Here is a 27,315-nt window from a genome sequence, read left to right as displayed (position 1 = left end):
AAAAAGGTTATGCTGATACATACCAACCTGGTGTATATGCCAAATGCATGTGCCTAATGTCGTTTACCAGTAAATCACATCCGAGGTGTAACATCACGAACACCTTGTAACATGCAGATTATGATGTGAATTTTACTCTGATGGATTTCTTTTGACTTTTACCCATATGAATTCAGACACAGGGGATACTGCAAATTTACAAAAAAAAAAAAAAAAAAAATAGTAATACCAATTTTTTTTATACAGCATGTCATCTGAATTTTTTAACACCTTGTACACATGAATACAGAATCTGCACTGAAAACCCACAGTGTGAACATAACTACACTTGTAGCTTTACATCTATTACTACATCAACTGCTAACACGGAAATAAGTAAAATCAATTTTACATTTTTTTTTTTTGCAACTAATGTAGAATTTTTGAAATACTCAGCCACTTCAGAATGAATTTATTTTGTCCATTAAGTACAAATAAAACAGAAATAATCACCGACTATGTATATACAGTATATAGCAAAACATTTACTTTTCTACTGCTAACAAGGTATGACCCATGTGACAGAAATATAGGGATGTGATACTGTTCAGGTTGATAAGCTCATAAGGCCGCAACTTGTGGTCATAATACAGATCCCAATGTTCCCCTTGTTATTTCTCATCTAACATTTAAGACATATCCACAGAATATTTTATATTTGTCTGATAGATGTTAATAGTCTTTTAGGACCCTCACTTATGTCTAGAACAGGGAACTCCACACATCTCTCTTGGTTAAGCTGGCTGTCACATCCAGGCCGAGAAAAAAAAAAAAAAAAGTGAGAGGTGGACATGGATTGGTGCAGCTTACGCAGCCAGGTCCCATAGAAAGTGATTGGAGAAAACCACATACAATAGGCAGAAGTTGTCCAATCAAGCATGACGGGGATCAATAGAGTTTAAGTCTGGAGATAAATGAGGATTTCTTCTCTTGGACCAGCACCTATGAGACATTTACTGCATATCTCGTAGATATGCAATATCACCTAAATTCAGAATTTTTGTGTACATTTCTTACCAGTGGCACCTTTAATATTTGCTACTGACAACCAACTTTTTGGTTTGTAATTGATGCAGTCACGGTATTTTTCTTCCAGTTTTGCTTCAAGGACTTGTGCACACAGAGTTTTGTGGTGCGTTCAACTCTCCTTGAGATGCTACTATCTGAATATCCCAAAAAACAGGATACAGACAGAAGCTCCAAACAAAAACTGAAAAACGCAGTGTGAACAGATCCGTACTGTCTTTCCAAGTCAAGTCTACAATTTTCTTTCATAATCTCTCTTTTATAATCAAAAGGTTATTCCAAGAATGAAAAGTTATCTCCTATCCATAAGATAGGGAAACCGTCACTGATAGCTGGGGTCTGACTGCTGAGCCCCCAGCAAACCTGAGAACCAGGATTATTGTAGAGTCCTGCTTTCAATGGAGCACTGGTGGGCATGCTCAACCGTCATTTCATTCATGGTCTATAGTGACTGCCAGAACTACTCAGGCTCTGTATCCTGCTTTATCCAGCAGTCCCATAGACAATGAACAGAGCAAAGGTTGAAGATGCACACCTCCGCTCCATTCAAGACACTGCTGGTGAATGAGTTCCATCAGGATCAGCAAGTTATGCCGTATCCCATGGATAGGGAATAATAACCCTTTAAAGTACACAAAGGGTAATACCTATAACTGGTATACAAGCTCATCAATAATACAGAACTAGGATAGAAGGATTGTTTTATCACCAAACCTAGTAACTGTTGGTAACAGTGCCAGTGAAATAAGACAAGGGGATGCTATGCGACTCTTTCCATTATCTTGAACACAATGGTGACCTTTTAATGAATGTGTAGAAAACAAGTATGGCACTAGGGTGAAGTTCTGGTCCAACCTGTAAGACATCACAACATAAAGTCACTACTTGATTTATTCAGAAGCTTCCTCTGGGGTCAGTTCTTGTGTTCCTCATTCATGTCGGACTCGTTGCAATGCTACATAAAAGTTGCTCTTCTCCTCCAGACTATGCCAACCAATGGGCCCCACTTCACAGTCTGCACACACCAGAAACTTTACGTTTCCTACATCCTTGGTGAAGCCCACATTCTCAAACGTAAACATGTCATGTACAAGCCAGTGCTCAGCAAGCAGCTCACAGTCAGGATTGGACTCATCAGCCAGGGACGATTTCTTCTTCATGGACGGCAGAAGTAGCTGCACAAAATGAATACAATAATAGAGACATTAGTAACCGGGAAGGAAGTTAGAGGATATTGTTCCATTAGACTATATAGACAACACAGAGGACAGGTCCCTAATCAGGACGACCCATAATTACCAGAGTACTGCAAATAGAAGTTTTCAGCAGAAGTTGTAAAAAATATATAGATTTTTTAAAGACCTATATTTACTCGTCCATCAATTATTTAACATATATTAATTTCCATGTGACCATTATGCATGTTTGTGTGCATTGTGGATACTTTATCCGCTATATCGGTGCCTCTATGTATACTAGTACCTGTCCTGGATCTGTAACTTCCACCCGATGTGCATTTTCCAGCATGTCAGAGAGCCTCACTCTGGCCAACCTAGTTGTGCAGCTCCCGAGAGGGGTGGTGGCTCATTATCGTCATCATAACTCCACTGCCAACAAGGACCACATGCCACTCACTGACCTTGGTTGTGCAGCTCCAGAGAGGAGTGGTGGCTCATTATCGTCATCATAACTCCACTGCTAACACTGACCACATGCCACTCACTGACCTTGGTTGTGCAGCTCCAGAGAGGAGTGGTGGCTCATTATCGTCATCATAACGCCACTGCTAACAAGGACCACATGCCACTCACTGACCTTGGTTGTGCAGCTCCAGAGAGGAGTGGTGGCTCATTATCGTCATCATAACGCCACTGCTAACACGGACCACATGCCACTCACTGACTTTGGTTGTGCAGCTCATCATCATAATAACTCCACTACTAACACTGACTCCAAGCCACCTACTGACCTAGTTGTGCAGCTCCCGAGAGGGGTGGTGGCTCATTATCATCATCATAACTCCACTGTTTACACTGACCACAGGTCACCCCCACAGTGTGGCTGGTCAGGGCTCAATGAAGTGCTCTCTTTGAGGGGTCATTTTTATTCCCCTCCTTCTCCCCTTTGATCCACATTAGTGCACAAACTCTACACTGACCAATAAGGATCATAATCGTCTCAATGTTCTGGAGAACATTCCTTGCTTCGTGCAAGAACAGGCTGCTTGCTCATCCTAGGAGACAATGGCAGTGTTCAGGGGCAATGACCTCATGTTTGGCAGAGGGCTGTTGATCCCCACTGCTCTTCCCTGTGCTGAGTGATGCAGTCATTACCTTCTTGGGGAGCGGGAGGGGAGTTGATGCTGTCGGTTTTATAGGATCTGGACACCTTATACTAATAAAATATAAATAACAAAAAGACCTATAACAAAAACAAAACAAGTAGCTGTTTTAGACAAGAGCCAAACTAGAATTAAAAAGTATTAACGGATATCTCATCAGGTTTTGGCCACCTAATCTGAGAGCATATAATAAATATTAGGGCAGAGAACCTGATTCCAGCAATGTTTACTTACTGGGCTGCTTGCTATTGTTTTGATAAAATAACGGCTTTACCAGCAGGAGATTCTCACAAGAGGACTAGTAAACCTCCTGCCATATAGTTCTCCATATTCATGTGCTTTCTATAACCCCGCCTCCACCACTGATTGGTATCTTTCTGTGTATACTGTGCATAGGCAGAAAGCTGCCAATCAGTGGTGTGGGCGGGGTTATACAGAGCTTAGTAGTCAGAGAACTGCTAGATCTGGAGCAAAGAAAACAGTGATTTTATCAAAACTGCAGCAAGCAGCCCAGTAAGTGATACAAAACTATAATCATGCTGTTCTCAGATGAGGTAGACCAGAGTACAATGCAAAAAAAAAAAAAAAAAAAAGATTATGATTGCACTTAATGATGCTTTTCATGTTCTCCAGCCACCTAATTGATTATAATGTTATGGTGAATAGCAAAACGGTCTAGTTAGTCAATGATGTGTCCTCTGTATCAAGTAGGCTTGCAATTTTGCACACAACGCTTTTCAGGTAGGTCCGCTCCGAAACCCAGCAAAAAAAGCATCAGGAAACCACTCAAAAGAATGAACAAAACACATTTCTATCTAAAAACGACTTGCTGTGTGTGTTTCGGCTTTTGAGTCTCTTTGCCGCCTCAGGATATAAAAGACGCCAAGCGTCGAAAATAAGTAACCTAACCATTCTTCAGGAGTTTTCGGCTCTGGAGAAGCACCATACTTTACAAGTCAATAGGAAAGCACAAAAGACAGGACGTCTTTTTGAGAGTTTCATCAGTGTTTAAGCTCCTGAAATTAGCAGTTTCTTCATTGTTGACGACTGAAAAATGACAGTACATAAGACAACAAAAAAACTAGGAGAAAAAAAATAAAAAAAAACAGTCACTCAAAAATGACGACCAAAGGAAACAACCAAAAAGACACTTCAGGACAAAAAATGTTGACGTGTCCTGAAACATGTTCCTTGTGGAAAGCCCAGCAATTTCCTTTTTAAGTAAGAGATCTCATGTGCAGACAGCCTTTGAAAACTGGGGGAGAAACTCTGCTACAGTGGAATGGAGACCTTTTGGGTCCTCATACAGCAGAATTAAGAATATAACCAAGTCATGGCCACATAGCAATGTAAATACCGGCAGTACAGTGCAAGGACTTCTATTAGTTACAAACTTGTGGAGACAATGTTTGATAAATACAAATGTGACAGCCGGCAGACATTTTTCCACTTGTCTTTCCCCTTTCTCTCAAGGCCAACCTTACTTACAGTAGATGTAGATGACCTTCCTGTTCTTTCAGGTCTTGTAACTATCTGATTGCTGAGAAAAACACGATTCAGTATTTCATGAGCCACCACTCATGATGATGAGCAAATGTCACACAGATGGATTGTGGTGTTGGACACTATGGATTCTTTCTACTTCGGACAGGTGAGGGATATTGTAGTTTTTTGCTTATTTACAGGGGACAATGGCTTCAGGGGATAAGGTGAGTTGAATGTGTTTTATTTTATTCTTAATTTTACACTCAATATAGTCAGCGGGGGCTGACTACAACTCTCAACATTGTCCCCTGCTTGCGCTGTCTCCAGCAGCATCAGTGCGAATAGTACTGCTGATTCCCAGGTGCCAGTATGTGTCACACTAATGACACACGGATGTCATCTGTGTATCATCAGTATGCACATGTGCGGGACGTTTTGCGGCCTGGTAAAAAAAGACATGTCAGCGTGTTTTGCCCACCGACATGTGCACAGATCCAGTCACGTGAATGGGTCTACGTGTGTAAGTGTTTCCAGTATGAGTGAAAACTATCATCACGTGTACCGGACACGCTGATGTGTGAGGGAGGACTTACAGAGGATGCTTGATTTCTGGCCAACAGGATAGACTTATATGATATTATTGCTTAATATTGAGCAGCTAATCCATGTTATGATAAATCTTCTTGTTAGGCCATGTGCACACGATCAGTATTTGGTCAGTATTTTACCTCAGTATCTGTAAGCCAAAACCAGGAGTGGGTGATAAATCCAAAAGTGGTGATGTGTTTCTATTGTAATTTTCCTCTGATTGTTCTACTTCTGGTTTTAGCTTACAAATACTGAGGTAAAAACTCACCAAATACTGAACGTGTGAACATGGCCTAACAAATACTCTCACCAGTAGCATCGAATCAGAACCATAGAATTGAGGGCTTTCTATAAAAGCATTAAAGGGGTTATCTGGAACTTTTATTATTTTTGCTATGGGGCTAAGAACTAACAGGTATGTAATCACTAACTACCTGCATGTTCTGCCAGGGGATGATTCTCCAGCTTTATTTCACCTCTTAGCAGAGCAGCATCTTCTCTTCCCTGCCTGATCTACTGGCATGGCTTCTCTGCAAGCGTCATGCTGACAGTCTGTTCCCCGCAGTTAGGCAGCAGGGAGTCGACTGTCCATCAACATAAAATTGGCAGAGAAGCCATGTCAACAGAGCGGAGCAGAAGAGAAGATGCTGTTCTGTCAATGTGACATCAGTGGAAGCTGCAGAATCCCCTGCAGAAGCGGTCAGTGACTACTCTGAGCCGGCAGAGATCTGCGCCAGAGAGAGTCAGAAACCTCCTGCCTGTTAGCTCTTAGCCCCAAAGTCTCGGTTAGCCCCTTTCACTTCTATGGTGCTGATCGCCCGCTACCGGTAAAGACCTGTAACAATAACAGCCATGGTAACAAGGAGACGGTAACATAAGGAGAAACCCACAGTCTCCAGGATTGTCTGCAGTCTCTCTTCAGGAAAAATCCCCCCACAGATGTTTATCACAGCATCCTTTACCCTGCCCCCTCCCAGGCCACAGAACAGTGCACCAAGGATTCAGCATTGGGGTGTGTGTACACGTTGCAGATCTGCAGCGGATTTTCTGCACAGAATCGCAGCAGATCCGCAAGTGTTTGACCATACAATGTTAACCAACGGAAAAATAAAATTGCTGTGCACATGCTGAAGAAAATTCCGCATGGAATCCGCAGCAGTTTATTTTCCGCAGCATGTCAATTCTTTGTGCAGCTACCGCTGCGTTTCTACATCCATTTCATTATAGAAAACCTCAGGCCAATAAACGCATAACAATCCGCATAAAAAACACGTGGATTTTGACCTGCGGATTTTCTGCCAAGAGATGCAGGATTCGCTCTGGAAATTCCAGAGCCCAATCCATAACGTGTGCACATCCTCTTAAAGGGAACTGTCAAGCAAGTCATGCTGCGCACACCACAGCCAGGTATATGATTCAGAGAAAACATGGGCGGGACCAAAGCCTGAGCCAAGGCTAGTCCAGCTCCGGCCGGGAGACAGCGCCAAGAATTTATTTTCTATTGCGGTTAAAAGGATTATCCAGTAGTGGAAAAGCCCTCTTAGCCATCCATATAACCCTGACATTGCGGGGCTAGTGTAGTGTGTGTGTGTGACCACAGGACAGGTGTGCACTGCGCTCATGCGTCACAGCTGATTGCCAGACACCCAGGCTGCAGAGCCCTGGGTATAGGAGGGCATGTCCCGGCGCCGGGCTACAAGCGGGGGGGTGTCCCGGCGCCGGGCTACAAGCGGGGGGGTGTCCCGGCGCCGGGCTACAAGCGGGGGGGTGTCCCGGCGCCGGGCTACAAGCGGGGGGGTGTCCCGGCGCCGGGCTACAAGCGGGGGGGTGTCCCGGTACTGGTCTATAAGCGGGGGGTGTCCCGGCACCGGGCTATAAGCGGGGGTGTTTCGGCACTGGGCTACAAGCAGGGGGGGGTCCCGGCACTGGGATATAAGCGGGGGTGTTTCGGCACCGGGCTACAAGCAGGGGGTGTCCCGGCACCGGGCTATAAGCAGGGGGGGTCCCGGCACTGGGATATAAGCAGGGGGTGTTTCGGCACCGGGCTACAAGCAGGGGGGGTCCCCGCACCGGGATATAAGCAGGGGGTGTCCCCCGGCACTGGGCTATAAGCAGGGGGTGTCCCCCGGCACTGGGCTATAAGCAGGGGGTGTCCCCCGGCACTGGGCTATAAGCAGGGGGTGTCCCCCGGCACTGGGCTATAAGCAGGGGGTGTCCCCCGGCACTGGGCTATAAGCAGGGGGTGTCCCCCGGCACTGGGCTATAAGCAGGGGGTGTCCCCCGGCACTGGGCTATAAGCAGGGGGTGTCCCCCGGCACTGGGCTATAAGCAGGGGGTGTCCCCCGGCACTGGGCTATAAGCAGGGGGTGTCCCCCGGCACTGGGCTATAAGCAGGGGGTGTCCCCCGGCACTGGGCTATAAGCAGGGGGTGTCCCCCGGCACTGGGCTATAAGCAGGGGGTGTCCCCCGGCACTGGGCTATAAGCAGGGGGTGTCCCCCGGCACTGGGCTATAAGCAGGGGGTGTCCCCCGGCACTGGGCTATAAGCAGGGGGTGTCCCCCGGCACTGGGCTATAAGCAGGGGGTGTCCCCCGGCACTGGGCTATAAGCAGGGGGTGTCCCCCGGCACTGGGCTATAAGCAGGGGGTGTCCCCCGGCACTGGGCTATAAGCAGGGGGTGTCCCCCGGCACTGGGCTATAAGCAGGGGGTGTCCCCCGGCACTGGGCTATAAGCAGGGGGTGTCCCCCGGCACTGGGCTATAAGCAGGGGGTGTCCCCCGGCACTGGGCTATAAGCAGGGGGTGTCCCCCGGCACTGGGCTATAAGCAGGGGGTGTCCCCCGGCACTGGGCTATAAGCAGGGGGTGTCCCCCGGCACTGGGCTATAAGCAGGGGGTGTCCCCCGGCACTGGGCTATAAGCAGGGGGTGTCCCCCGGCACTGGGCTATAAGCAGGGGGTGTCCCCCGGCACTGGGCTATAAGCAGGGGGTGTCCCCCGGCACTGGGCTATAAGCAGGGGGTGTCCCCCGGCACTGGGCTATAAGCAGGGGGTGTCCCCCGGCACTGGGCTATAAGCAGGGGGTGTCCCCCGGCACTGGGCTATAAGCAGGGGGTGTCCCCCGGCACTGGGCTATAAGCAGGGGGTGTCCCCCGGCACTGGGCTATAAGCAGGGGGTGTCCCCCGGCACTGGGCTATAAGCAGGGGGTGTCCCCCGGCACTGGGATATAAGCAGGGGGTGTCCCCCGGCACTGGGATATAAGCAGGGGGTGTCCCCCGGCACTGGGATATAAGCAGGGGGTGTCCCCCGGCACTGGGATATAAGCAGGGGGGTCCCGGCACCGGGCTATAAGCAGGGGGGGTCCCGGCACTGGGATATAAGCAGGGGGGGTCCCGGTACTGGTCTATAAGCAGGGGGGGGTCCCGGCACCGGGATATAAGCAAGGGGGGGTCCCGGCACCGGGATATAAGCAGGGGGGGTCCCGGCACCGGGATATAAGCAGGGGGGGTCCCGGCACCGGGCTATAAGCAGGGGGGGTCCCGGCACTGGGCTATAAGCAGGGGGGGTCCCGGCACTGGGCTATAAGCAGGGGGGGGTCCCGGCACTGGGCTATAAGCGAGGGTGGCCCGGCACCGGGATATAAGCAGGGGGGATCCCAGCACTGGGATATAAGCAGGGGGGTCCCGGCACCGGGCTATAAGCAGGGGGGGTCCCGGCACTGGGATATAAGCAGGGGGTGTTTCGGCACTGGACTACAAGCAGGGGGGGTCCCCGCACCGGGATATAAGCAGGGGGTGTCCCGGTACTGGTCTATAAGCAGGGGGGGTCCCGGCACCGGGATATAAGCAGGGGGGGTCCCGGCACCGGGATATAAGCGAGGGTGGCCCGGTACTGGGCTATAAGCAGGGGGGGGTCCCGGCACCGGGCTATAAGCAGGGGGGGATCCCGGCACCGGGCTATAAGCAGGGGGGGTCCCGGCACTGGGCTACAAGCAGGGGGGGTCCCCGCACCGGGATATAAGCAGGAAGTGTCCCGGCACCGGGCTATAAGCAGGGGGGGTCCCGGCACCGGGCTATAAGCAGGGGGGGTCCCGGCACTGGGATATAAGCAGGGGGGGTCCCCGCACCGGGATATAAGCAGGAAGTGTCCCGGCACCGGGCTATAAGCAGGGGGGGTCCCGGCACCGGGCTATAAGCAGGGGGGGGTCCCGGCACCGGGCTATAAGCAGGGGGGGTCCCGGCACTGGGCTATAAGCAGGGGGGGTCCCGGCACTGGGCTATAAGCAGGGGGGTCCCGGCACTGGGCTATAAGCAGGGGGGTCCCGGCACTGGGCTATAAGCAGGGGGGGTCCCCGCACCGGGCTATAAGCAGGGGGTGTCCCGGCACCGGGATATAAGCAGGGGGGGTCCCGGCACTGGGCTATAAGCAGGGGGGGTCCCGGCACTGGGCTATAAGCAGGGGGGTCCCGGCACCGGGCTATAAGCAGGGGGGTCCCGGCACTGGGCTATAAGCAGGGGGGGTCCCCCGGCACTGGGCTACAAGCAGGGGGGGTCCCCGCACCGGGATATAAGCAGGGGGGGTCCCGGCACTGGGCTATAAGCAGGGGGGGGTCCCGGCACTGGGCTATAAGCAGGGGGGGTCCCGGCACCGGGATATAAGCAGGGTGTCTCCCGGCTCTGGGCTAAATATGGCCGCTAACCTCTCTCATGGCCAGTGTGGCGGTCCCGGCAGATAACACCCGGCAGCCGCAGCGCTGACACAGCACCGCCCGCAGGTTCTTTCCATCGGCAGTCACCAGCGTCTCGTCCATCGTCGCTCTGTGGACTCAGGCCAGGCCTCTACGTCATTGTCATGTGACCGAGTGAGGTGACGTCATTGGGGCACGTGAAAGCAACGTGCGGCTCCTGTAGCTGTGAGGGAATGAGCTGTAGCAGTATAAAGCGTCTATGGCCGTCTATAGCGCTCCCACAGTGTGGGGCCGGGCCGCACAAAGGCCTCCAGTGAGAAGCTGCGACAAGGCGCTCCAACAGGACCAATGGAGGCGTTTCATGTTCAGCCGCTAGAGGGCGCTGGTTCTGCTGGTGCTCGGTCACACAGGGCGGCTGTGACGTGTGATGGCGCCATTACCAGGCAGCTGCCATTGCTAGTTCTGCGGGACGTTGACTTCCGGGCTCATTGATGAGGAAAACCTCTTGACAGAATATTACTCTGATCTCCCTCAGGAGAATAAAGCCATACTAACCCATGGGACTCAAAGGGAAACCGTCAGCAGGTGTTTGCCTCTACCCACTGAGAGAACCAAGATGTGGGGGCAGAGACCCTGATTCCAGTGATGGCCTTTTCTGGGCTGCTTGCTGCAGTTGTAATAAAATCACTGCTTTATCTGGTGAAGATCTATTTCTATAATTTTCTATTTTTCCATTGATTTATTTTTTTGGCACAGAATTTTGGTCCCTTTTATTTCCAGGTTTTTTGGTGGGAAGAAGAGGCGACTGAAAAGCGCACTTTTGTTTTTTTGCTGTATGACATTTACCATATGGGCTAAATAATATACTAAATATGGATTTTGTATTTTTTTTAAGGGGAGAAAGTGGGAGGGGATCCAAATCTATTTTATTAAATCTTTTTTTCTGGCCCCATAAGTGACATGAATTTGCAATAGTCCGATAGCTCGTTCTGTATACCACGGTGCTTTCTGAGCCGGTGAAGACAGAAGTGGCAATAACCCGCGCTGCCTTCTCCCCGGGTCCCTGCTTGTGTCTGATAGCGGGAGCATTAACCACGCAGGGTCATGTCACTATGGCACACGGGGATGGGACGTCCGCTTATGGTGATATGCGTGGGGCCACTTTCCTGGGTCTCCACTCCTGGCCCTGCCCATCGGGATCTGCAGGAATGACCTTACTTTGGTAATATGGCTATGACACCTTATGCACTATTGGGCGGCTGTCATGTGGACACTAGTCCATCTTATTAAGGGCAGTGCTTGTCTAACTTCATTTATCATGCTCTGGCCTCCACTTCCATTCCAGTGTGCTTCCTCTATTGATATTTAGATCTACTAGTACCGTGCGCCACATTTTATGGCATTGTATCTTCAGCCCTAGGGTTTGCGATTCTCATCTAGGGTTACTATATATGGTTTTGGGGCTGTTCTATCTATTGTGAACCTTTAACCCTTATACATCTCTGTGGTGCTTTCCTTCTTTCTTACAGGACCAAGACTCCGAATTCTGCATTTGTTACTATCAAGGTCACATGGTCTGTGCAGCTATTCCCACCACCCTTGATTTGATCATCCATCTCTCATTCACCACTAGGTCTCCTGTATAGAATACCCTTTAACGCCTTTGCTCCCAGTTCATACCACTCATGTCTATTCTTGATATGTCTTGTTTTCTTTCCCTGCTGTGCAAACTTTTCTTCTCTTTGGTCTCTTAATTTATCCTGCTCCTTTTGGTTGTGTGACCTGTCTCCCTGTGATCCTCCCTTCTGTTCCCATCATTAGGCTGATCGCTGGTGAGCTGTCACATAGATAGCCCCTCCAGTGATCAGGACAAGCGCGTACGCCGGTTTCCAAGGTAAACAGCGGTTATCCCGGAGCCGCGGCTCCTGGATACCCGATGTTTACATTAGAAACCAGCATCGCTGGTCTCGCTGCACATGCAGCGATGCGTGGTGGCCAGTGGGAGACCAGGGATAACCGGGCAGGGGGGTCGGTCGCTGATCCCTGTCACACACAGCGAGATCGCTGTGGCGTCACAAAATCAGCGATCTCGCTAGCGAGATCGCTATGTGTGACGGGCCTTTAGGCAAAGATATGAAAATAAACTCTGCATTTAGGAGTGTCCTAAACAAGAAAAACTGGAATACTCAGTCCAAGAAAGTAAAAAAAAAAAAAGTATACATTTGTTTGACACATAATTATTTCAATGACATTAGTCCATAAAATAGTCAAGTATATAGAGACGTGCAAGATACACAAAAAAGCAGCGGGATCAGGTAAGTAGTGGCTAAAGGTGTCCAAGCAAAAATGGACAAATAAATAGGAAAGTGCTAAGTGCCAGTATTTTTACGGGATTAGATGGGATGAACATAAGTATTTCAAACAAGTCATCATCTTAGTGCATGCACAAATCATCAAACCTATGTCATCCCTTTCCTAAAAGTGCTTACCAATAGTCCCTACAGAGAGGACATGCGCCACAGACGTGCGTTTCGCGTTTGCTTTTTCAAGGTGTTTGAAAAAGCAAACGCGTGTCGGTGACTTTCTTGGACTGAGTGCTCCAGTTTTTCTTGTTTAAATTTTGTCGAAATATAGAAAATTCTGAAGATTTTAAAAAGGTTCAAGCACCACAGTAGATTTTAGTATGATAATCGGTAATGGTAGCTTGGAGATATGAGCTGGCAGAAAATCTCTCTATATTAAAGGCCTCCATTAAATAGTGGTCAGCCAAACTGGCCATACACAAATACTATGCCAGGATGAGCACATGGGGCAGTGGCTTTCAGGTCTTCACAAGATCAATAGTAATGATGCTTTATTTGAAAACCAGGCCCCAGGAGTTAAAAACATGTTTATGTAAGGAATATATGTTGAAAAATAAACAGCTGACCCCAGTTCACACCTGAAATAAAGTATCAAAATGGAAATCAAATGATATATTTGAATACAGGTGGGGGTTGCCTGTTTGTTAGGGAATTTCCACATGTATTCATCCTGTTTAGCAGCCGCAAATCATTCCGCTGAGACGACGAAAACTATATCTCCGAGCACGCCAAAATACTCGGAGGACACCCGAGCAAGAGTATACTCGCTCATCACTAATAGGGAGCTGTGGGGACAACATCTGCAAGGAGTTTGTATGTTCTTTCCGGGTACTCCAGTTTGCTTCTACACTCCAAAGACATAGCATTTTCTATCAGTGGATGGTTCAAGCCAGGATTTAGTTTTTGCAAAATGAGACCTAAACTTTGATAAAAGTCCTCAGTGTAGATCACAAAATACATGTGACCATAGCCTTATTCTGATTTTTGGGAGGCAGAATGAACAAATAAACAGCAATTCAAGAATTGTTTTCAAGTAATAAGGCAAGTTTACTTTTCGGGTCAGTACGATTAATGCCAGAATTATATTGTTTTGCATGTTTCACTATTTCTGCACACTTTATTTATATTTTTGCGCTATACCAGTTAATGGGGAAGTTTAATATTTATTGTTCTAGTGTTAGAATACGGGCGCTGAAACCAATTATGTGTACTTTTTTTTTTTTTTTTAACATAAAACTTGAGTTCTTAATGGCAGAATACTTTTTCTGTTATGCAGCGCATTAGACTTGTCAATTTAGCACTTCACTTTGGGTTGCATGGCCAAAGAAAGGAGCCCCCTTCCTCTGTTAACCATCTAGACATCGAGGCCCATATTAATAGATTAAGAGGGGGTCAAATGACCACAATCATTGCTAGCACCGACCATGACTGTGGCAGCTGGGTGTCATCTGTAGCTCCATCCTGGCACGTTGATGGACACATTCTTCAGAGGCATAAAAGGGCAGTGCTGATTATCAAAGCCTCTTAAAGTGAACCTGACAGCTCCCGTTCCCCTGGAGTGACAGGTCTTTCTCTATACATGCACACATACATGGCAGAGATCCTATAGTCGGTGCTGATCTGCTGTCAGGTTCCCATTAAAAACAGCTGTAAAAAAGTGAATCGGTGTGCATTAGGGGTTAAGTGTAAAGTAAGAGTACAAGAAAAAAAAAAAGCATCCAACTTTTGATTAATTGGGTGCATTGCCAAACTATGTTTGCACTTTTAGGGTATGTGCACATGTTAAGTACACTGCTCAAAAAAATAAAGGGAACACTAAGATACAACATCGTAGATATTACTGAATGAAACATCGCAGCTGCATTCATTACATAGTGGCATGCGTTGAGAACAAGAAAATATAAAAATGATCAATGTAAATCAAAATGTATATCCCATGGAGGTCTGGATTTGGAAGGATACTCAAAATCAAAGTGGAAAATCAAATTACAGGCTGATCCAACTTCAGTGTAAATGCCTCAAGACAAGGAAAAGAAGCTCAGTAGTGTGTGTGGCCTCCACGTGCCTGTTTGACCTCCTTATGACACTTGGGCATGCTCCTGATGAGTCGGCGGATGTTATCATGAGGGATCTCCTCCCAGACCTGGACTAAAGCATCCAACAACTCCTGGACAGTCTGTGGTGCAACGTGACGTTGGTGCATAGAACGAGACATGATGTCCCAGATGTGTTCAGTCAGATTCAGGTCTGAGGAATGGGCAGGCCAGTCCATAGCTTCAATGCCTTCATCTTGCAGGAACTGCTGACACACTCCAACCACGAGGTCTGGCATTGTCCTGCAATAGGAGGAACCTAGGGCCGACCGCACCAGCATATGGTCTCACAAGGGGTCCGAGAATCTCATCTTGGTACCTAAATGGCAGTCAGGATACCTCTGGCAAGCACATGGAGGGCTGTGCGGTCCTCCAAAGAAATGCCACCTCACACCATTACTGACCCACTGCCAAGCGGGTCATGATGTTGCAGGCAGCAGATCGCTCTCCACGGCGTCTCCAGACTCTGTCACGTGCTCAGTGTGAACCTGCTTTCATTTGTGAAGAGCACAGGGCACCAGTGGTGAATTTGCCAATCCTGGTGTTGTGTGGCAAATGCCAAGTGTCCTGCACGGTGTTGGGCTGTGAGCACAAACCCCATCTGTGGACGTCTGGCACTCAGACCATCCTCATGGATTCGGTTTCTAACGGTTTGTGCAGACACATGCAGATTTGTGGCCTGCTGGAGGTCATTTTGCAGGGCTCTGGCAGTGCTCCTCCTGTTCCTCCTTGCACAAAAGCTGAGGTAGCGGTCCTACTGCTGGGTTGTTGCCCTCCACGTCTCCTGGTGTACTGGCCTGTCTCCTGGTAGCGCCTACAGCCTCTGGACACTACGCTGACAGACACAGCAAACTTCTTGCCACAGCTCGCATTGATGTGCCATCCTGGATGAGCTGCACTACCTGAGCCACTTGTGTGGGTTGTAGAGTCCGTCTCATGCTACCACAAGTGTGAAAGCACAACCAACATTCAAAAATGACCAAAACATCAGCCAGAAAGCATTGGTACTGAGATGTGGTCTGTGGTCCCCACCTGCAGAACCACTCCTTTATTGAGAGTGTCTTGATAACTGCCAATAATTTCCATCTGTTGTCGATTCCATTTGCACAACAGCATGTGAAATTGATTGTCAATCAGTGTTGCTTCCTAAGTGGACAGTTTGATTTCACAGAAGTTTGATTTACTTGGAGTTATATTCTGTTGTTTAAGTGTTCCCTTTATTTTTTTGAGCAGTGTATTTGCAGCAGGAATTTTTGCATCTCCTTGCAGAAAAAATGCTGTTCAAAATATGCATGTTTTGCCTCAGATTTTTCCCCACTCCTAAGGGTATGTGCACACGGTCAGGATTTGGCAGCGCTTTGGATGCAGCACATGCCTGCTGGGTCCAAAGCAATGCTGCCTTTTGAACTAAGGTGATTCCACATGTGTTCACTGCATCCAATTCATTATATAGGTGAGATTTATATTGTGGAGACTCCTCCGCAAGATAAAGTGACGTGCTGCAGTCTGAAAAGACGCGTCACCTGTCCGTCTCAGCGGGTGATCTGCGAGCGTTGGTGCACACATAGTGGACAGGGGTTTCTTGAAATCCCATCCACTATGCTGTAACATCTGGCCACTGAGAGTTTGATGCTGCGGATGTATGCAGCGTCCAACCCGCAGCGTTTACTGACCGTGGGAACATATACTTAGTGTGCGTGTAATCTACAAAGAAAGAATCGACATGATTTAAGTCTGCTGCAGATCTGTAGGGAAAAAAGCATGAGACTTCAGGAATCTCATTCACTTTGTTTGTACCAGGAAATTCTTCAGGTTTTGTGACAAAATTGCAGAAAAAAAATGTGACAAATGAAATGTTTGCACACATCCTTAGACAATATTTTGGTCTGTGCACACATTGCCTTTTTGTGGCTTTTTTCTGAGACCTGAGAAGGCTGGTGTACTTGGAAATTAATGGCATCTAGCCTGACTGACAGCTCCTAAGTGTCTCTCCTGCTGCTGAGTTCTCATACAGCTCAGTAGAAGCAGCATCTTTTGATCAGGATGGGTCGGTATAGAGTTGGACTCATGAGCTCTCTCTCTCTCATTTCAATATGGGGATTATATAGCCATTTTGACTAAGATTTTCAAAGTAAGTACAGCAGCCTCTCAGGTCTAACAAATCTATTTTATCACGTATACAGTTTCTATTTGAGAATGTGGTGCAATATCAGCTTTAATGCTACAGTAATATTTGTGTTAATGCACTATAGCTTTAAAAATGCTCTATGACTTGCCTAGAATCAGCAAGACATTGGTAGATTTCAGAAAAAAAGGAAATTTCACTATAAATAAGTGTAGCGTAGTCTGCATGTCAACATGTTGCAGCTGAAGATCTGATTTTGCGCTTATTATATCACCACTGCTCCAATTTCTGTTCCACCATACAGTGTCAGTGCTGGTTTTTATGTTCTTTACTAAGGGGGCATAATATACAGTGTGGGCCATTAATATGGATAAACCTAAATTAAATGGGAATGGTTGGTGATATCAACTTCCTGTTTGTGGCACATTAATATATGGGAGGGGGAAGATGGGTGGTGACCATGTCGGCCATTTTGAAGTCACCATTTTGGATTGCATCTTTATAAATGGCCCACCCAGGTGAATCCATATAAATGGCCCACCCTGTAGAGCTGCCTGAAGGCACTCCCTAGATAATGCTGCCTTTTGCACCCCCTAGAGAATCCTGCCTCTTGGTAAAAGACCATAAAAACCAGCACTAAATAAAAAAGGACAGTATTTGTGCAACTCTATGGTGGATTTAAAAAGTAAATATCCCATAAATACTAGGAAACAGCAGGAATAAAAACAAAAACAATTCCCATGTTGGTACCAGTATTACAGGCGGACACGGGGGCGTCCCTGTATTAATACAGCAATACACAAGTCGTCATTTGGTATTTACAATGTATGCTTTAATTAAGTGCATATTCGTTCATGTGTCAGGTGGCACTGCCTTGGCACAGGGTAGCACTAGTTGGAACTTCTCACACTTGTCTGCTGTAATGCATCGTCCATGGTCCGTTGCTGAAATGTAGCCAGAAGTCTTACAAACAGGCCGTCTGTGGCACAATGATGAGGCACCTTTTGTTTCACAGTTTCGAAAGATCTTTATCTCTGAACGTCTCATTCAGCTCCAGTGGTTGGCAGGATGTATATCTTACAGATTTGACGCAAGGTCTATATTCACGGTTTTCCACAAAGTACAGACCCGCAGGGTAATTTAGCTCCAGTATTGCATTCTCGGTCGTCATTTTTCCCGAAGTACACAGACTCCCGCATCACAGCGTTGAGTGGCCATGGAGGTAACAACATCCCAACTGTCCAGGACGGGATCGTAGCATTCAACACTGTTTAATAGTGAATTACCATCATACCTAAAACCAAAACAGAATTAACAGTTAATACTGAGGTCAGAAAACGTTGCTGACGAGAGCAACTAAACAAAGAAGTAAAGGTGCCGCAAGCTGGCTGCAGGATTACTCAAGCGGGACGTGACGATCTATCATTTTCCTTTATGGCTGCACAAATAGCGAATAGTTGTTATTAAATGTAGCTGCTTCCATGCTTGATGGTTTTTTTTTTTTTGCACTTACGTTTTTTCTTCTACTTTCAAGAGCTGTACCCTTATTATTCTGCCAATATAGAGTGGGGGAAATAAGTATTTGATCCCTTAATGAGTTTGTAAGTTTGCCCACTGACAAAGACATGAACAGTTTACAATTTTAAGGGTAGGTTAATTTTAACATTGAGAGATAGAATATCAAACATAAAATCCAGAAAATCACATTGTTTAAATTATATAATTTGCATTTTGCAGTGGGAAATAAGTATTTGATCCCCTACCAACCATTAAGAGTTCTGGCTCCTACAGACCATCTAGACCAGGGGTCTCAAACACGCGGCCCACGGGCCGCATGAGGCCCCTGAGGCAGGCATCTGCGACCCGCGGTGCCCCACATGTCTCATGCTAGAGAGGAGTGCGCTGCTCTGTTGTGACTAGACTCCAACAACCTCTTCACAACATAAACATCCCATCTCGTGACTCCTCCCTCCCATGTGACGGATCACATGACCGTCATCACTGCAGGTCCTGTGGGAGCAGTTTGCAGCTTTCTCCCAGCGCGTGTGTGAGAGGACTCAGGTACATTTTATACAGCGCTGTGTGCTGGCGCCGGCTGTGGACTGCTCCATGTTATACAGCGGGGGCGACTATAGAGGGGTCAATTGCGCACTTGTGCTACCCGTGCTGCACTGTGTCACGTGGGCTGATCCTGCAGAGCTGTGCTGCCGCTCACTGTCGGGATTAGTGACTGGGTGTAAAGTTCTGGCTGTGGACGGAGCAGGAGCAAATCAGCCTCTCATCACAGCAGGCCCCTACAGACAGGTACAGAGCCCCCATACCTGCGCTGTAACTGCCCCTACAGACAGGTACAGAGCCCCAATACCAGTGCTGTAACTGCCTCTACATACAGGTACAGAGCCCCCATACCTGTGCTGTAACCGCCCCTACAGACAGGTACAGAGCCCCTATACCTGTACTGTAAAGGTCCCTACAGACAGGTACAGAGCCCCCATACCTGCGCTGTAACTGCCCCTACAGACAGGTACAGAGCCCCCATACCTGTGCTGTAACTGCCTCTACATCCAGGTGCACTGCCCCCATACCTGTGCTGTAACTGCCCCTACAGACAGGTACAGAGTCCCCATACCTGTGCTGTAACCGCCCCTACAGACAGGTACAGAGCCCCAATACCAGTGCTGTAACTGCCTCTACATACAGGTACAGAGCCCCCATACCTGTGCTGTAACTGCCCCTACAGACAGGTACAGAGCCCCAATACCAGTGCTGTAACTGCCTCTACATACAGGTACAGAGCCTCCATACCTGCGCTGTAACTGCCCCTACAGACAGGTACAGAGCCCCCATACCTGTGCTGTAACTGCCTCTACATCCAGGTGCACTGCCCCCATACCTGTGCTGTAACCGCCCCTACAGACAGGTACAGAGTCCCCATACCTGTGCTGTAACCGCCCCTACAGACAGGTACAGAGCCCCCATACCTGCGCTGTAACTGCCCCTACAGACAGGTACAGAGCCCCAATACCAGTGCTGTAACTGCCTCTACATACAGGTACAGAGCCCCCATACCTGTGCTGTAACCGCCCCTACAGACAGGTACAGAGCCCCCATACCTGCGCTGTAACTGCCCCTACAGACAGGTACAGAGCCCCCATACCTGTGCTGTAACCGCCCCTACAGACAGGTACAGAGCCCCCATACCTGCGCTGTAACTGCCCCTACAGACAGGTACAGAGCCCCCATACCTGTGCTGTAACCGCCCCTACAGACAGGTACAGAGCCTCCATACCTGCGCTGTAACTGCCCCTACAGACAGGTACAGAGCCCCCATACCTGTGCTGTAACTGCCTCTACATCCAGGTGCACTGCCCCCATACCTGTGCTGTAACCGCCCCTACAGACAGGTACAGAGCCCCCATACCTGTGCTGTAACCTCCCCTACAGACAGGTACAGAGTCCCCATACCTGTGCTGTAACCGCCCCGTACATACAGGTACCGAGCCCCCATACCTGTGCTGTAACCGCCCCTACATACAGGTACAGAGCCCCCATACCTGTGCTGTAACTGCCCCTACATACAGGGATAGAGCTCCCATACCTGTGCTGTAACTGCCCCTACAGACAGGTACAGAGCCCCCATACCTGTGCTGTAACCGCCCCGTACAGACAGGTACAGAGCCCCAATACCTGTGCTGTAATTGCCCCTACAGACAGGTACAGAGCCCCCATACCTGCGCTGTAACTGCCCCTACATACAGGTACAGAGCCCCCATACCTGTGCTGTAATTGCCCCTACAGACAGGTACAGAGCCCCCACACCTGCACTTGTAACTGCCCCTACATACAGGTACAGAGACCCCATACCCGTGCTTTAACCGCCCCGTACATACAGGTACAGAGCCCCAATACCTGTGCTGTAACTGCCCCTACAGACAGGTACAGAGCCCCCATACCTGTGCTGTAACCACCCCGTACAGACAGGTACAGAGCCCCAATACCTGTGCTGTAACCACCCCATACAGACAGGTTCAGAGCCCCAATACCTGTGCTGTAACCGCCCCGTACAGACAGGTACAGAGCCCCAATACCTGTGCTGTAACTGCCCCTACATACAGGTACAGAGCCCCCATACCTGTGCTGTAACTGCCCCTACATACAGGTACAGAGCACACATACCTGTGCTGTAACTGCCCCTACATACAGGTACAGAGCCCCCATACCTGTGCTGTAACTGCCCCTACAGACAGGTACAGAGCCCCCATACCTGTGCTGTAATTGCCCCTACAGACAGGTACAGAGCCCCCATACCTGCACTTGTAACTGTCCCTACATACAGGTACAGAGCCCCCATACCTGTGCTTTAACCGCCCCGTACATACAGGTACAGAGCTCCCATACCTGTGCTGTAACTGCCCCTACATACAGGTACAGAGAGCCCATACCTGTGCTGTAACCGCCCCTACAGACAGGTACAGAGCCCCCATACCTGTGCTGTAACTGCCCCTACAGACAGGTACAGAGCCCCAATACCTGTGTTGTAACCGCCCCGTACATACAGGTACCGAGCCCCCATACCTGTGCTGTAGCCGCCCCTACAGACAGGTACAGAGCCCCTATACCTGTGCTGTAGCCGTCCCTACAGACAGGTACAGAGCCCCCATACCTGCGCTGTAACTGCCCCTACATACAGGTACAGAGCCCCCATACCTGTGCTGTAACTGCCCCTACATACAGGTACAGAGAGCCCATACCTGTGCTGTAACCGCCCCTACAGACAGGTACAGAGCCCCCATTCCTGTGCTGTAACTGCCCCTACAGACAGGTACAGAGCCCCAATACCTGTGCTGTAACTGCCCCTACATACAGGTACAGAGCCCCCATACCTGTGCTGTAACTGCCCCTACAGACAGGTACAGAGCCCCCATACCTGTGCTGTAACTGCCCCTACAGACAGGTACAGAGCCCCCATACCTGCGCTGTAGCCGCCCCTACAGACAGGTACAGAGCCCCTATACCTGTGCTGTAGCCGTCCCTACAGACAGGTACAGAGCCCCCATACCTGTGCTGTAACTGCCCCTACAGACAGGTACAGAGCACCCATACCTGTGCTGTAACTGCCCCTACATACAGGCGCACTGCCTCCATACCTGCGCTGTAACTGCCCCTACATACAGGTGCACAGCCCCCATACCTGTGCTGTAACTGCTCCTACATAAGTTTAAACCTAGCAGTATTATAGTACAGTAATATAGAATTGTTATAGTAGTTCAAATAAATAAATTGTTTAACAATAACTTTGTACTGTATTAAGTTTGAAAGGAATGCAGCCTGCCAGCTTAAATTTTTTTTCATGTGTGGCCCATTTACTCTGCCAAGTTTGAGACCCCTGATCTAGACTCTCTTAATCAACTTGTTACCTGCATTAAAGACAGTCGTCTTACATAGTCACCTTTGTAAAAGACTCCTGTCCACAGACTCTATTAATCAGTTAGACTCTAACCTCTACAACATGGGCAAGACCAAAGAGCTTTATAAGGATGTCAGGGACAAGATCATTTACCTGCACAAAGCTGAAATGGGCTACAAAAGTAAGACGCTGGGTGAGAAGGAGACAACTGTTGGTGCAATAGTAAGAAAAAGAAAGAAATAGAAAATGTCAATCGACATCGATCTGGTGCACCATACAAAATCTCACCTCATGGGGTATCCTTGATCATGAGGAAGGTGAGAGAACAGCCTAAAACTACACAGAGGGAACTCGTTATTGATCTCAAGGCAGCTTGGACCACAATCACCAAGGAAACCATTGGTTACACATTACACCGTAAAGGTTTAAAATCCTGCAGTGCCCGCAAGGTCCCCCTGCTCAAGAAGGCACATGTGCAGAGCCATCTGCAGTTTGCCAATGAACACCTGGATGATTCTGTGAGTGATTGGGAGAAGGTGCTGTGGTCAGACAAGACAAAAATTGAGGCCTTTATAATTAACTCAAATTGCCATGTTTGGAGGAAGAACACCGTCCCTACTGTCAAGCATGGTGGTGGAAACATTATGTTTTGGGGGTGTTTCCCTGCTAAGGGCACAGGACTACTTCACCGCATGAATGGGAGAATGGATGGAGCCATGTAAGAAATGTAACATCAACTGTTATTCACTGTCCTATTAAGGGAATAGAAGAATCCAGGATATCTATAAACAGAAAGATAGTGAGGAAACACTTAGCTAACCTAAATGAATTCAAGTCTCCAGGTCCAGATGAATTACACCCCAGAGTACTGAAGGAGATAGCAGAAGAAATTTTTGAACCCCTCTCCATAATCTTTGAAAATTCTTGGAGAACAGGAGAAGTGCCAGAAGACTGGAGAAGAGCAAATGTTGTTCCTATCTTCAAAAAGGGGAAGAAGGTGGACCCAGGCAACTATAGGCCGGTGAGTCTGACTTCTATACCAGGAAAGATCTTTGAACAAATTATTAAACAACATGTATGTCAATACCTGGATAAGAATGAAGTGATTAAACAGAGTCAGCATGGGTTTGTAACTAATAAGTCATGTCAGACTAACTTAATTTCCTTCTATGACGGTATCACTGATTGGGTGGATCATGGAAATGCTGTAGATATAGTATATCTTGACTTCAGCAAAGCATTTGACAAAGTCTCTCATACAATCCTTATTGAAAAAATGACTAAGTATGGAATGGACAAGGCAACTGTTAGGTGGATTCATAACTGGCTTAGTGATCGGACCCAAAGAGTGGTCGTAAATGGCTGCACATCCAGTTGGAAGAATGTCTCAAGTGGGGTACCACAGGGCTCTGTCCTGGGACCTGTATTGTTCAACATCTTTATCAACGATTTAGATGAAGGAATTGAGGGTAAACTGATTAAATTTGCTGATGACACAAAGCTAGGAGGGATAGCTAATACTAGAGAAGAGAGAGAGAGGATTCAAAAAGATTTAAATAAACTGGAGAAGTGGGCAGCAACTAACAGAATGGTTTTTAACAGGGAGAAATGCAAAGTACTACATCTGGGCAATAAAAATGAAAAAAGCATATATAGAATGGGAGGAATAGGGCTAAGTGACAGCACATGTGAAAAAGACTTGGGTATACTAATAGATCACAGACTGAATATGAGTCAACAGTGTGATGCAGCAGCAAAAAAGGCAAATGCAATTCTAGGATGTATTAACAGAAGCATACAGTCTAGATCACGTGAAGTCATTATTTCCCTCTACTCCTCTTTGGTCAGACCTCATCTGGAATATTGTGTCCAGTTTTGGGCACCACATTTTAAAAAAGACATCAACAAACTGGAGCAAGTTCAGAAAAGAGCGACCAGAATGGTGACCGGTCTGCAAACCCTGTCTTATGAGGAAAGGTTGCAGGATTTGGGAATGTTTAGTTTGCAAAAGAGAAGACTGAGAGGAGACTTAATAGCTGTCTACAAATATCTAAAGGGCTGTCACATTGTAGAAGGATCAACTTTATTCTCATTTGCACAAGGAAAGACTAGAAGCAATGGGATGAAACTGAATGGGAGGAGACACAGATTAGATATTAGAAAAAACTTTTTGACAGTTAGAGTGATCAATGAGTGGAACAGGCTGCCACGAGAAGTGGTGAGTTCTCCTTCAATGGAAGTCTTCAAACAGAGGCTGGACAGACATCTGACTGGGATGATTTAGCGAATCCTGCTTTGAGCAGGGGGTTGGACCAGATGGCCCAGGAGGTCCCTTCCAACTCTACGATTCTATGATTCTATGTACCGTGACAACCTCCTTCCCACCCCCAGGACATTAAAAATGGGTCGTAGCTGGGTCTTCCAGCAAGACCATGACCCAAAACATACAGCCAAGGCAACAAAGGAGTGGCTGAAAAAGAAGCACATTAAGGTCATGGAGTGGCCCAGCCAGTCTCCAGACCTTAATCCCATAGAAAACTTATGGAGGGAGTTGAAGCTCCGAGTTGCCAAGTGACAGCCTCAAAATCTTAATGATTTAGAGATGATCTGCAAAGAGGAGTGGACCAAAATTCCTCTTGACATGTGCGCAAACCTCATCATCAACTACAAATATGTCTTACTGTTGTGCTTTCCAACAAGGGTTTTGCCACCAAGTATTAAGTCTTGTTTGCCAGAGGGATCAAATACTTATTTCTCACTGCAAAATGCAAATAAATTTATATAATTTGTTCAATGTGATTTTCTGGATTTTATTTTTGATATTCTCTCTCTCAATGTTAAAATTAACCTTCCCTTAAAATTATAGACTGTTCATGTCTTTGTCAGTGGGCAAACTTACAAAATCAGCAAGGGATCAAATACTTATTTCCCCCACTGTAGCTCTATGAGGGCTTGCTTTTTTGGGGACAAACTGAAGTTTTTAGTAACACTGTGGTATTGCTGTGAATAGTACAAGTGATCATACGATAGCTCAAGTCCCCTAAGGGGACCATAAAGTACAGTGAAATGTAAAAAAAAAAAAATTAAAAAAAGTTAAAGTCACCCCTCATTAAAAAAAAAAAAGATGACAAAAAAATACATGTTTTATCGCCACATTTAGAAAAGTACGACCTAGCAAAACATAAAAGTAATTGATTGGTAAACCCTGTAAATGGAAAAAATTCAAAAACGCCAAAATTAAGGTTGCTTTTTTACTCACTGCAGTAATACAAAAAATCAAAATCATTTCTATCCCAAAATGGGATTAATAAAAATGTCTCCCCCCCACAGCAATAAGCCGTCACACAGCTCCAGTGACCGAAAAATTAAAACGTTACGGATCTCAGAAAATGGCGACTCAATCAAAATTTTTTTTTCATAAAACACAACTTCTGATTGTTTTGCACTACTAAAATAATAAAACTGGACATTTTTGTTATCACTGTAATTGTACCAATGAGCAGAATCCTATTACGATGTCATCTCTACCACACAATGTACACCATAAATTCCCAAAACACAATGTCAGAATTGTGCTTTTTTCACAATTTCTCTGCACTCAGATTGTTTTCCCTGCTATATGGTAAAATGAATGGTGTCATTCAAAAGCACAACTCTTCTTGCAAAAAAAAAGACCCTCGTAGGTATAGGGTCAGTGATGGCGAACCTATGGCACGCATGTCAGGGAGGGCACGCAGAGCCCTCTCAACTGGCACATGGCCTCGCCTCACTGATCCGGAGCTGCAGCTTCCTCAGGCTCTCACTTCCTCTCACACTGAGCGGCGCGGCCACGGAGCTGAGTGATGATGTCATGCGGCCGCGCCTCTTAATGTGTGAGAGGAAGTGAGAGCCCGAGGGAGCTGCCGGCGCGCAGAGAGGTGAGTGTGGCCGCTGGTGTGTGTGTGTGCGCGTTTGCCAATGATGGGGAGAGGGCCAGTGATATGGGGAGATGGCCAGTGATATGGGGAGAGGGCCAGTGATATGGGGAGAGGGCCAGTGATATGGGGAGAGGGCCAGTGATGGGGGTGATGGGGAGACGGCCAATGATGGGGTTAATGGGAAGAGGGCCAATGATGGGAGTCATGGGGAGAGGGCCAATGATGGGGAGAAGGAAATGATGGAGGTGGTGGAATGTGCAATTTCTACATGAAGGGGGATCATGATGGGGAATATTTCTGCATGAAGGGGATCATGATGGGGCATATTTCTGCATGAAGGGGATCATGATGGGGCATATTTCTGCATGGGGATCATGATGGGGCATATTTCTGCATGAAGGGGATCATGATGGGGCATATTTCTGCATGAAGGGGATCATGATGGGGCATATTTCTGCATGAAGGGGCTCATGATGGGGCATATTTCTGCATGAAGGGGATCAGGATGGGGCATATTACTACAAGAAGGGGATTATGATGGGACATTTCTACATGATGGGGATCATGATGGGGCACATTACTACAAGAAAGGGATCATGATGGGGCATTTGGCACATGTTGGCACTTCGCCATAAATAGTTGGGTTTTAGGTTGCAGTTTGGCCACTGGGTCTCAGAAAGGTTCGCCATCACTGGTCTAGGTGGACAGAAAAATAAAAAGAAAGTTATGGCTCGAGGAAGAAAGGGAGGAAAAATGAAAATGGAAATTGGCCATGTTGTGAAGGTGTTAGTATGCATTTTTGGGGAGGGAAGTGCGTTAACCAAAAATCAGCAATTCTGGTGTTTTTTGCTTTATGGCACAACTACCATACAGTTAAATAACTTTATATTTTCACAGAAAAAACTTTTATAGGCAGCAAAATGCCAAATGTGTGTTTTTTTAAATATTCATCTTTATTTATTTTTTCTTAGTCAAGGTCTTGAACCTGCGATCGTTTGATCAATTGTATTATGTACTGAAGTACTCTCCCTGACAGACGTTATGTCGCTTATCCATGTTATGTAAATAAAAGCTTATAACCAGACGTTAAATTCATCCATTGGTTGTATAAATTATTCTTTTGAAAGCTGAAACCCTCAGAAATGTGGTTTCGGTTAAGAAATAGGGATTTTTGTGTACTCACCGTAAAATCCTTTTCTCCGAGCCAATCATTGGGGGACACAGACAGTGGGTGTTATGCTGCTTGC

The 27,315-nt window shown here is 47.3% G+C and overlaps 2 protein-coding genes across 5 annotated transcripts in view; both read right to left on the bottom strand.

Annotated features, from left to right (window-relative positions):
* Positions 1–436: 436 nt before the first annotated feature.
* On the bottom strand, positions 437–10,686 carry RABIF (RAB interacting factor). The gene is made up of 2 exons (XM_073542550.1): positions 10,176–10,686; positions 437–2,240 (listed from the first exon to the last, which is right to left on the bottom strand). Exons 1-2 carry the CDS (start codon positions 10,284–10,286, stop codon positions 1,995–1,997), a joined length of 357 nt encoding a protein of 118 aa, XP_073398651.1. The 5' UTR covers positions 10,287–10,686; the 3' UTR covers positions 437–1,994.
* A 6,868-nt stretch (positions 10,687–17,554) lies between these two features.
* The window catches only part of KLHL12 (kelch like family member 12), an 82,635-nt gene continuing 72,874 nt past the window's right edge, over positions 17,555–27,315 (bottom strand). For all 4 annotated transcript variants that reach the window (XM_073542547.1, XM_073542546.1, XM_073542549.1 and 1 more), the window contains one exon: positions 17,555–18,038. In XM_073542547.1, the coding sequence (XP_073398648.1) occupies positions 17,912–18,038 (127 nt within the window). In that variant the 3' untranslated portion in view covers positions 17,555–17,911. The remainder of the gene's footprint in view (positions 18,039–27,315) is intronic.

This window comes from Dendrobates tinctorius, unplaced genomic scaffold (genome assembly GCF_039654945.1).
Source record: "Dendrobates tinctorius isolate UK_male_01 unplaced genomic scaffold, ASM3965494v1 ptg000127l, whole genome shotgun sequence".
Classification (NCBI taxonomy): domain Eukaryota; kingdom Metazoa; phylum Chordata; class Amphibia; order Anura; family Dendrobatidae; genus Dendrobates; species Dendrobates tinctorius.
Note: the sequence above shows the minus strand (reverse complement) of the source record. Positions and strands in the feature narration are given on the sequence as shown.

Excerpts from the sequence above, each read along its gene's own strand:
- RABIF (XM_073542550.1), bottom strand. The coding sequence starts at position 10,286 with ATGGACGAGACGCTGGTGACTGCCGATGGAAAGAACCTGCGGGCGGTG. Across the intron at positions 2,241-10,175 it reads CCACACTGGCCATGAGAGAG|CTACTTCTGCCGTCCATGAA; the intron begins GTTAGCGGCCAT and ends CATTTTGTGCAG.